Source organism: Pteropus vampyrus, unplaced genomic scaffold (genome assembly GCF_000151845.1).
Source record: "Pteropus vampyrus isolate Shadow unplaced genomic scaffold, Pvam_2.0 Scaffold123, whole genome shotgun sequence".
Lineage (NCBI taxonomy): Eukaryota > Metazoa > Chordata > Mammalia > Chiroptera > Pteropodidae > Pteropus > Pteropus vampyrus.
The window spans coordinates 3,135,965-3,147,492 of record NW_011888904.1 but is presented as its reverse complement, the minus strand read 5'-3'; the positions used below and the strand labels follow the sequence as shown (position 1 = coordinate 3,147,492).

Genomic DNA, 11,528 nt, shown 5'->3' with positions numbered 1-11,528 from the left:
CTGTAAATGTTGGCTGCAGGGTTCTTCCATTATCTCATCTGACCCTTAGTCCAAAAAGAGGGGTACTAGGATTATGAACTCCATGTTACAGATAAGAAGACTGAGGCACAGCCAGGCTAAAGGACCCCAGGCTGTCAACTAAGGCCTGAAGGCCCGACCTAAGACACAGTGGATCTCTTGAAAAACAAGCCCTCCTCTGGCTCCCTAGTACTCAGTATTATGTTTCTTACACTCACTTTACAGAAGCCTTCAAGAAGCTGATCTAAGCGATGAACTGCCCCCTTAGAAAAACACATGCATAGGCACCCATAATATGATTGCTCGCATCCGGGCCATCCGTTCACGTTAAATAACCCCGCCTTGGCGCCAGGTTCCCCTTTGGAGGATTGACGGAATAAAGGAACCACTGGGGTGCTGGAAATATTTAAGGCGTCAAGACTGGAATAAGACCTGAGGCTCTCTCCCAGGGGCGAAATTTAAGAATGAGCCAAACAAACAAACAAACAAAAAAACTCGACTCAATAATCAAACAATATTTTAAAAAGTCAAAATGAATGCCAAAATCCATAATAAAACAAAATGTCAAAATTTTAAATAAAGGTAGAATCTGTCCCTGTGCTCACCTTGCTCACCTCACTCACCTACTCCCAGCCCTGATTCTATGTCTTGATTTTGGTGGGGATCACAAAGACATATACAGGTGTAAAAATTAATTAAGTTCTTTAAAACTTATGCGCTTGACTTTGAAAGTTATCTCTCAATTAAAAAAGCAAAACATAAAAACTAAATTAAAAGACAATGCAGAAAAAAAGGAGAACCCCTGTCCTCCAGGACAAGTGCTAAAGTCCTCAGCTTGGCAGAAGACCTCAGAATGTGACTCCAAATTCTGCAAAGCCTATCTCCAGCTGCTGGGGGAGGGGAGAGGCAGGTCTTCACCACTCCAGGTCTTTGCACATGCTGTGTCTTCTTTTTGAAAAGCCCTTCCCCATCTGGCAAACTGCTACCTTTCCTTCAAGGCCCTGCCAAAAGCCGCCTCCTCTGTGAAGCCTTTGGCAACTCCGCAGCCTTTTAGGTAAATGTATTTCAAGACTGCATCATCCTTTTGTGTATTAGTCAGGGTTCCTCAGGAACCAGGAAGAGATATGGTAAGAGATTTATTGCAAGGAATTGGCTTGTATTATTATGGGGGCTGGTTAAGCGAGTCCAAAATCCATAGGGCAGGCCATCAGGAAGGGCAGGCTGAAACTTTCTGGCACAAACTGAAGCTGTGGTCCACAGGCAGAATTTATTTTCTAGGGCAATCTCAATTCTGCTCTTAAGGCTTTTCAACTGATTAAATCAGGCTCACTTAGATAATCTCCTTTACTTAAAGTCAACTCATTGTAAATGTTAATCATAGCTACAAAACAGCTTCACATCAGGTTAGTATTTGATTGAATAACTGGGGATTAAGGCCTAGCAAGCTGACACATCAAACTAACCATCTCTATTAGTTTCCTAGGGCTTTCATAACAAACCACCACAAACCGAGTGGCTGAAAACAATAGAAATTTATTCCCTCACAGTTCTGGAGACTAGAAGTCCAAAATTAATCAGTCCTGTCAGCAAGGCCATATTCTCTGTGAAGGCTCCAGGGGAGAATCTGTTCTATACCTTTCTCTTAGTTGCTGATGTTACTGGCAATCCTTACTTAGCATTCCTGAGTTTATAGATGCCTCACTCACTCCAATCTCTACCTTTATCATCATATAGCATTCTTCTGATATGTATCTATATCTGTATCCCTTCTACTCTTCTAAGGAAACCAGTCATATTGGATTTGGGCTCACTCTAATGACCTCATCTTAAAGCGATTACATCTGTAAAGGCCTTATTTTCAAATGAGGTCACATTCATAGGTACCAAGGATTAGGACTTCAACATATCTTTTTGGAGACACGATTTGATCCATAACACCATCATATTTTGTTATGGTGCTTGGTACATGAGACTGTGTTTAATTCAATCCTGGTCTTGTAACAAAAAGAAAGTAACGGATTTAAGAGTATAAACTGTGGTCACTTTAGGTTTTCAGAGCTTGGTACAGTGTCAGACACACAGTAAGTACTCAATTAATGGCAGGTTTGTATCTCACACTCACTTCCACAGGCATCTGCTTGAACTCACTGGAGAGGTATTTGGTAAAGGGCACAACCTGGTTAAGGGCAAAGAGAGGTTATTTCCAAAATGTAACAAACATGAATTCTTTAGGTCTTCTTCCTTGGAAAGGCCTCAGTGGTAATTTAATCTGAGAGTTTTCAAAGTCCCCAGAAACTCCTGAGGACCACCCAAGAAAGTAAAAAGGAGGCTGACTGGGTAGAGCTCTGGTTCTCCTCCCTGAAACCAGAGCATTGACACATTTATCTGCTTAATGCTTTAAACTTCTTTATTAGATTGCAACACCCTCCTTCCTAATTACCAGAGTAATTGGCAACAAGAACAAAGGAAGTGTGTTGTCCAGGCTCACAGCTGGTTAGTGATAGAACAGGAAATAGAATGAAATGAAAAGGTGTGGCAGAAACTGCTGGATGTCTGCCAATATCCATTCTCCTCTTCTTTCATAACAGTAGAACCCCTGATTTTTCATTCGTTTGTTTTTCTGGACCCATGGTCTTCCAAAAAAAGACTAGATTTCTTAGCCTCCCTTTCAGCTAGACATGGGCTACATGACTAAGTGTACTGCCAACAGGCTGTAAGTGGTGGCATCAGATGAGGCTTCTGCATCATGTCCTTAAAGGAAACTTCATGATCCTTCCTTCATCTTTGCTGACTGGATTTAAATATGAAAACTGGAGTTCAAGCAACCACTTTGGGTCATGAAGTAAAAGTCAAGCACTGAGAGTGGCAAAACACCATGGCAGAAGGAACCCAGTTCCCTAACATTGTGGACACTGAACCAATCCTGACATCTTCCTTCCACGCTCTGTTTATTTGAGAGAGAAATAAACTTCTATTTCATTAAAGTCACTATCACTATGGTTTTGTTCTATCTTATGCAACCAAATCTAAGCCTCACTGGTACATAGGACTAATTGCAAAAGAATTGCCCCCAAATCTAGCTCTGATTTGAAAATAAGGCTGTGAATTCTTTGATACTCCCTCCCCTTGAATCAAGGCAGACTTATAACTGTTTCAACCAATAGAATATGGTAGAAGTGAAGCTCTGTGACTTCTTAGGCTAGATCTAAAAGGCCATGAAGTTTCTACCTTGCTCATCGGGTCATTGTTCTTGGAGCCTTGAGCTGCCAGGGAATAAATCTGACTATCCTGGTACCATCATGCTATAAAGGCCACAGGTAGACATCCAGTCAAGAGTACCAGCTGAGCTCAACCTTCAGCTAGCCAAGCTGGTCCAGGCATCAGACAGGTGAGTGAAGAAACCATCTTGGAAATGTCTCCTCCCTAGCCATTCCAGTCACCGCAGCCATTCAAGTCATCTCAGCTGTGGCCAGGACATCATGGGACATAAAAGAGAGGTGCCCTTTTCAAATTCCTGACCCATAGGATCCATGAGCATAATAAAGGCAGTTTTGAGATGGTTTGTTGCAATCAATAACTGAAACAAATGGATGAGTTTAAGCAACATATTTCAACGGGAAATATTTATTGAGCATCTACGACATGCCAAACACCATGCTAGGGACTAGGCACGCTATAATGAGCAAGTGTCAAGACAAAGCTGGACACTAGTTTAAATGGTGAGGATAGATTTTAATCAGGAACATACGGCTGCAATAGTAAAGAGGGTTAAGCATGAACTGATGCAACTTTTATTTGCATAGAGATGGCTAGGCATTTTAAATAGAGTTGGGGAAGTAAAAAATTACAAAGAGTTGGTGAGTGTAAACGCTGATTAGACCAGCATGTCTGTTAGCTGGCAATGCTCCAAGTCAGGATTCTATCCTCCCACAGAGTCTAGGAGGCAGTGGTCCTATCCTTCAGAAAGACACTTCTGAGTTGTAAGAGAAACACATACATCTCAAAGAAACAGAAAAAGAATTCACAATTGTAAGTCCCTTTTTAGTAAATGCTCTAAGAAAGAATGGTCAGGGGCCTATGATTAGATAATAGCTAGAATTGTGAATTCTTTGGGCAGCCTCACGATTTCTCAGGCAGGCACTTAAAGGGAGCTAGCGTCATCCTAGAGATGAAGCCTTGAGATGTTAGAAACTATGTTAGTGTTTGTTAAAATCTTTTAATGTGAGGAAGTGGGTGGATAAAATCATTTGTGTTAAGAGTCTGTAGTTTCTATAGGCCAAGGTTGAGGTGTAGTCAGGAAGGAGACTCAGAGGAGCCTGGCTAGAGTTTGGTCAAAGGGATAATCTTTGTTACAAGACAGATATTTTTGACATCATGATGCTTAGAATATAATGGAATACACAGATATTAAAAAGATAACTTATTATAGTTGCAGTCAAATGTTTTAAAAAATTACGGGGTGCTAAAATGGCTTATAATAATAGAACTGGTACAGTTAAGAGATGTAGGGAGGCTTTTCTGATAAAGTAATGTTTACGCAGATACCTGAATGTTAAGTACCTGAGATTTGAAACCATATTTTAGGTTAATCTGGAACTCCCTCTGCTGGTGCCTAGTGAAAGGAAAAAGAATGGTTTTATACCTTCTGTAGAAGGATAGAGTATGTTCGCTATTTTTTGTTTGTTTGTTTGTTTTTTAACATCCTGGGAAGTTAGTCCAAAGTTTTTTATCAAATATTCTCTATTCTCAAGGGGCCCACAGCAAAAACATTAAGAGGAACAAGTTCAGTCAGATTTCTTACATTTCATTTCACAGGTAGGGAGTCTGAGTCACAGAGCAGAAAGAGGGTCTCGAACAAGTCAGTGGCTCAGGTAGAGTTAGGATCTAACCCGCCATCCTCTTCAACTCACAGCCTCTGGTTAATGCCCCCCTAGAGGAAAGGAGCCTTCTGTAAACATCTGCCCCAGGCTCCAGGAGAGGGATGGGGTTTGGGGAGAACCATGCAAAGCAGCTTCCATCCAGGACAACCTGCTGCTGCTACCAGACTAGAAGGAGGTGACTCCACCCACAGAACAGAGTCTGCTGGTTGGTGCCAGAAGGCAGGTGTGATAGGAAAGACCTGGAGCTGTGCCTTTTGGCCTCTGTCTAGACACCCAACAGATTTAAGATCTGTGGTCAGATTAGAAAACAGACAAGGATTACAATTCATAGTGCCTTGAATTGGTTTACCAAATTGGAATGCTTCCTGGTAGATGCTCAGTTGAAGAGAAAGAGTGATGGAATTAGACCTTAAAAACATGGATTCAAGTGCCAGGTAATGAATAAAAGCTGTCATTTATCGAATGCCTATATATGCCATAAACTACTACACTTTATTTTTCACATATCATCTTATTTCACCCTCGTGACAACCTTGCAAGGTAGCATCTTGCTGCTCGAAGTGTGGTCCTTAGACCAGCAGCGTTGGTACCACCTGGGAGCTATCAGAAATATAATAGCTTGTTTGACATGAAACGCTGAAAATGGTCCCTGCCCAGAGTAGGCACTATATAAATGTTATTAATGCCGATGAGTTGACATCCAGAGAGGGCAAATCCAGCTGGGACCTTAATTCTTTTCATACCTTTTCCCAAATTGAGTACTCTGTCCTTTCCTTGGGTTTGTTATCAGTTTTGTTTGTTTGTTTGTTTGTTGGGGGGGGCTTATTTTTTCTTTGACCACACTATCTCATCTCTTCTCATCTCATCTCATCTCATCGGCTGCTTGACCAACAAATAGATTTCTCTAGAAAGCACTTTTGATTTGTTGTATTAGTTTCCTTCATGGGGGTCATTACATCTCTTTTAGAGCTTAATATGACATATGATAGACGTGGTATTTCAAACATTGGTGGGAAAAGATGGCTGATTAGGTCAACGATTGGGGCAACTTGATATCCATTTGTAAAAAAATAAAGTTAAATCCCAGCCTCACACCTTACACCAAAATAAATTCCAAATAATCAAAACATGTCAAAGTAAAAAAGAAAAAACAAATCATGAAAGTACTAGATGAAATAACCCAAAGATGTTCATGGAAAAGATTTATAAATCTGACTAATATATAAAATCTTAAAAAATTTGTAAGGCCCCAAATAATATAAACTCAAAAGACAAATCAGAAAGAGATATTTGCAGATAACATTAATCCAGTATGTGAATTAACAGGGAAATAAAAAAAACAAACAAAAATGGCCAGAGGATTTGAATAGACATTTCCCCAGCCGAAAAAAGAGATAGAAATCTCTATTTAAAATACATGCAAATTAAACTTACTCTGAAGTATTGTTTTACTTATCAGATTGGCAAAGATTAAAAAGGTTATTAATTCCAGTGTTGGCAAGGATATGAATAAACAGACACTTTCCTACACTGCCGGTAGGAATGCAAACTGGTATAACCTTTTGGAAAGCAATTAGGCAACATTTATTAGAAATGTTAATATTCACATCCTTTTGATTCTGCAATCTCACACCTAGGAATTCATCCAACAGTAATAGGTTCACAAGTGCCTAAGAGGTGCCTAAGAAAATTTATTGCAGTATTGTATATAAAAGCGAAAAGTTGGAAACAACTCAAATGTCCACTAATAGAAGATTATAAATAAAGTATTGTACCTCCATATGCTAATATACCACAGCATCATGAACAAGAATGACACTAATTCTGAGCATGTAACATACAAATGTGCTTAAGATGTGTCATTAAGTTAAGAAAAGCAAGTTGTAGAGCTGTATGAATAGTACGATCCTATTTTGGCAAAATATGTTAACATATACACACAAAAAGACTCTACAGGAATATTCACCAAACCATTAACTACATTACGTTTACTTCTGACAACTGAGATTCTGTGGCCCTTTCATTTTCATTCAATTTATTTATTTTTCAAAAAATACTTATTGGTCACCTACAACTTAGCAGGCAGCACGTTAGATTCTAGGTAAACACCCAAAGCCATTCACAACATTGGAATTCTTCACACCAAAAATTCTTACCTTATTAGGAAAAAAACGTTAGACATTTAAAAGCAAACAAAGGGAATAATTTACTTCCTCGCAAACCCTCCTTACCTCCTTTCTAACCCACTGCACCAGTCTCTGGTCTCCCTACCCCACTGCTCTCTCTTTCCAATATGTTAACATATACACACAAAAAGACTCTACAGGAATATTCACCAAACCATTAACTACATTACGTTTCCTCTCTATTCCTATATACAATGTTTCCTCTCTATTCCTATAACTATCCAGACTCCATCCGGTCTTTGGGTCCAACTTGTGGCCAAGCTCTCCCATGAGACTGTCAGTGTTACCCACAAAACTGTGATACTTTCCCCTGAACTGACGATGAGAACTCACAACCATCCTGTTCTGCAATCATGTCTGATTCCCTAGGAGTCGGGGGCTACGTCTCTATCATCCAACACATAGAATGCCTGGCATGCAGGCACTGGATAAACATTGGTTGAATAGGGATCATATTGGCAATGGAGCTGCACTGCTCAGATCGCCCCTTGAGAGAACCTGCTGGAGAGCACAGCTGACTGAGAGCCTTCAGCAGCTATGCCTTTGGAGCCTCTTTGGAATTCTTGCTGAATTCTGCTTCCCTGGGCTTCTCCCAATCAGTGACCGAATGTAGTGAGGGAACCAGAATGCACCATTTCTGTCTGATGCAGGATGCCTTAGTAGGTCACCTTTGTTTGGTGACTCCCCATTAGTCTGGCTGCATGACAGAACTGCTCAGAAGCCTGAATCTCCTCCTATTCAAGCCCCCTTCCTTCCCACTCTCCTTTCTCAGTTGTCAGACCCTGCACCATGGTCTGAAAGCTTTTCTTCCTTTTTCCTCCTCTTTCTCTCTTTATCCTACACGACCATTTCTCCCAGAATAAAAATCATCTTGGCTTTTGATTTTCAGAGGTCCCAAACCAACACAGAGATCAATGGAAAAATACTAGATGAAGAGTTCATAAATACTAAGAATATAAATACACTTGTATAAGAGATTTATATACAAAGATGTGCTGGATCCATGTTTCAAAAATTCTGTGTACATGATCTGGGGATTGTGTTGAAATTCAGATCCTGGCCCCAAGATGCTGTGTTTCTAAGAAGCTCCCAGGCAGTACCAATGCTGCTGGTCCAAGAACTACACTTTGAACAGCAAGGTGCTGGAAACTTTATTTGCCCTGCTGAGTCTCTCTCCTCTCTGTTCTGAATCCTGGGAAGCCCACTGTGAGGACTCCATCAACAGGCTCTGAACCCCTGGCTAAAAGTAGAGTTTGGCCAATGAGGAGCATGGGCAGGAGATCAGAGAGCAGAAGGAGGGTGAGACCAGAGGTTTTTATTCCTCTGGGACTCACTCTCTACTGGGTTGCTGGGGGTTAGCTATGTTCTTCTCCTGAAGGCCATAGCTCCTATCAGGTAGATCTGTCCAGTTTCCTCTCTTGTAAAATTCCAGCAATTGCTCTCTCCTGTTCCCCCTTCAGGTCTGGGGTGTAACAGCCACCAGCCTTGGAGTACTGCACCAACCCTGTGGCTCTTAAACCTGCTCCACATTTCTGGACTTAGTCCATTAGTAAATGTTCCTCATTTCCTTAGCCAAGTGTGCCATCTGTCTCCTACAAGCACAGTTCAATGCAGGATTTTTTAATAATAGCAGAAAACTGGAAACAAGTTAATTGTGCATCATTTAAAATGATTAAATTATGGTACATCTGCTTAATGGTATCACACGCAACCATTAAAAAGGATGTAGTAGATCTATATTCACCTATATGGAAATATGATCAAACCATTTGCTAAGTGAAACAAACAAACAACAACAACAACAACAAACCCCACAAGATTCAGAACAGCGTGCATTGTATGAACCCATTCATTTCGAAAGTAAAATAGGCATTTGTTAAGGCTTGGATTGCAAGTGACTGATGACAACCCTGCTCAAAACAAACCTAATAAAAAAAAGGGGAGGGGATTGGAATTTCTGACTCCGTCTTTTCCTATCATTTTCTGCCTCTGTTTTCCTGTGTAGTGGCTTCACTCTCAGGCAGGCTGTCTTCAGGTGGTGGCAGAGCAAGCGTCAGGTTGGCTTGCAATATCCTGACCTCCTGACAGCAGACAACCTCAGAAGAGAGGGCTTCATTTCCAGTGGCTTTAACAAAAAATCCTGGGCTGAAGCAATCAGGATGGGCTTGGACATACACTAACCACTGAACCACATGGACTGAGAGTAGGGGAGGGAGGCTTCCTAAGAGAAAGAAGGTGACTCTTCCCAGAGAAGGTGAGGCAGTACAGGTGTAAGCAACAGGTGTCTACTCTAGAGGGAGTATTTGTAGTGGGCACTTGTTATCCTTTCTGACTGCCCAGCATCTGAATACCTTTCCTATGTTGGAGAGTCTCCTACCTTCTGGGGCACCTATACTGGAGCTTACCTTCCTCTATAGATATTGAAAATGCCAGAAACACAGTTTCCCGGCCTCCCTTTCTGCCAGGCAAAACACATGACCCAGGCTATTCAGACACTCCTGTCTCAGATTCTGACTCTAAAAAGTTGATGACACCAAAAAGCACTTGTGCAGATGCCACTCTGGTATAGGGTGCAGCCATGGAACGATTTGTTCCTGGTTGTGGGGCCTCTGAGACTGGTTCTCTGGCCCTCATGGGATCTGTGAGCTACGAAGAAATCTTGGATTAAATCTCCTTTCTGCTTAAAATCTCTAGGGTGTTAATTTCTGCTGCTTGCAATCAAGAACCTTAATTAATGCCTATATGAATGTGTGCATTTTGGGAAAAATAAACTAAAATGTGACTATTGGTTACCTATGAGGAATAGGGCTGGGAGGGTGAGAGAGGAAGAAAAGGAGCTTTTTCTTTCTCTTTATGCCCTTTTTTATTGGTGGAATTTATTTATTTTTACCATGTATATTACTTTTATAGTGAACCAACCCCTTAGTAAAAATATAAGATACCAGAATAAATAGAATAAGACAAGATTACAATTGCTTAGGATTATCACAGAAACAGAAGTCTTCATTAGATTTTCAAAAGGAAGTCATCCTCACCTCTATTGCGGTGAATGGGGCCAAATCTGGAAATGATTGACAATGTACCACCTCCAACACTGGGCCTAAGTGATTCGCTCTATCCCTGTAACTCACCTGCTCAAACATGTTCCATGGCTCCTCACTACTCACAGAATAAATACCATTGTGTTAAACTTGGCACTGAAGCATTTTGCAAGCAGAGCCCTGTGTACTTTCAAGACTCTTCCTTATCTTTACACTTTGCCTGGAAGACCTTTCCTTCCAGCTCTACTGGCCCAGATCCTAAGAGCATCACCACCTTCTTTGATCTGCCAACACCATAACTCATTCCTTCCTCGCGCCCTCATCAAATGTTGCTCTATATTATAACTCTCTATATATGAGACTCAGTCATTTAAAATTCATGTACTGATCACCTACTGAATGGCTTGGTCTTTTGCTAGGCTTTGGGACCACAGCTCGCAATCTATGGAAACCAATTAGCCCATAACAGAATGCTAATGTTATCATAATGAGCAGATGGCATCAGCAATTTGCAGGCAGGACTGCTCTTGTTAGAATCCTTCTTTTTCCCTCTGCCTGGATTGCACCCTCCTCAAATGTCCATATAAGTCGACTTCTCAATTCCTTCGGGTCTCTGTGAAAACGTCACTTTCTCAGTGACCCCTTCTCTACTCACCCTATTATAAAATAACATCGCATCCTCTGTCCTACCGACTTAGATTTATGTTATATTCTTTCTATTTATTGTTTGAATAGACATCCATCTTGTTTGTGTGGTTATAGCCTGTCTCTTTCCACTGTCAGGTCCAGGAAGGTAGGGAGTTTATATTGTTCCCTGTAGCTTTTCCAGCACCTAGAACAGTACCTGGCACATAGCGGGTACTCAGTATTTGTTGAGAATAGAAAGAGAATTGGACTAGATGTCAGAAGACCTGGGTTCCAGTCAAGCTCTCCCGCAGAATAGTCGTGTGGCCTATCGCAAGACACAATCTCTTTAAACTTCAGTTGTCTCCTCTGTAAATTGGGAGTGATCATCTGGTGGCTGACAGGACTGCTGTGAAGGTCAAACAGTGGGTCCTAAGATTTAGTTTGCATCAGAATCACCTGGAGGGCTTGTTAAAATTAGGCGACAGGACTCCACACTCAGTTTGTAAGCAGGTCTCAGTGAGGTCAGAAAGTTTGCATTTATAACGTCTGCCATGGTGCTGTTTCCAGAACCAATAATGAAGAGAAATAAGATAAGGGCGCCTGTAGCCCTAACGGCCCGGCTCAGCTAAGGTCTGGCACTAAAGGCCCCGCAGAACATTCTGGAGGGACAGAGTGGACTCATCCCTTCTTTAATTCAGTCAGCAACTACTTAGGACGTGCCCTGGCCAGGCAGATACGACGGTGGACTCAGACTCGGCCTAAAGGTCCGGCACTAG

At 41.4% G+C, this 11,528-nt stretch overlaps 1 protein-coding gene across 1 annotated transcript in view; it reads right to left on the bottom strand.

Moving 5' to 3' along the window:
- The window catches only part of GALNT12 (polypeptide N-acetylgalactosaminyltransferase 12), a 33,066-nt gene extending 28,887 nt beyond the window's left edge, over positions 1-4,179 (bottom strand). Inside the window, exon 1 of the mRNA XM_011366312.2 lies at positions 4,142-4,179. Coding sequence (XP_011364614.1) covers positions 4,142-4,179 — 38 coding nt within the window. The remainder of the gene's footprint in view (positions 1-4,141) is intronic.
- Between the last annotated feature and the right edge of the window lie 7,349 nt (positions 4,180-11,528).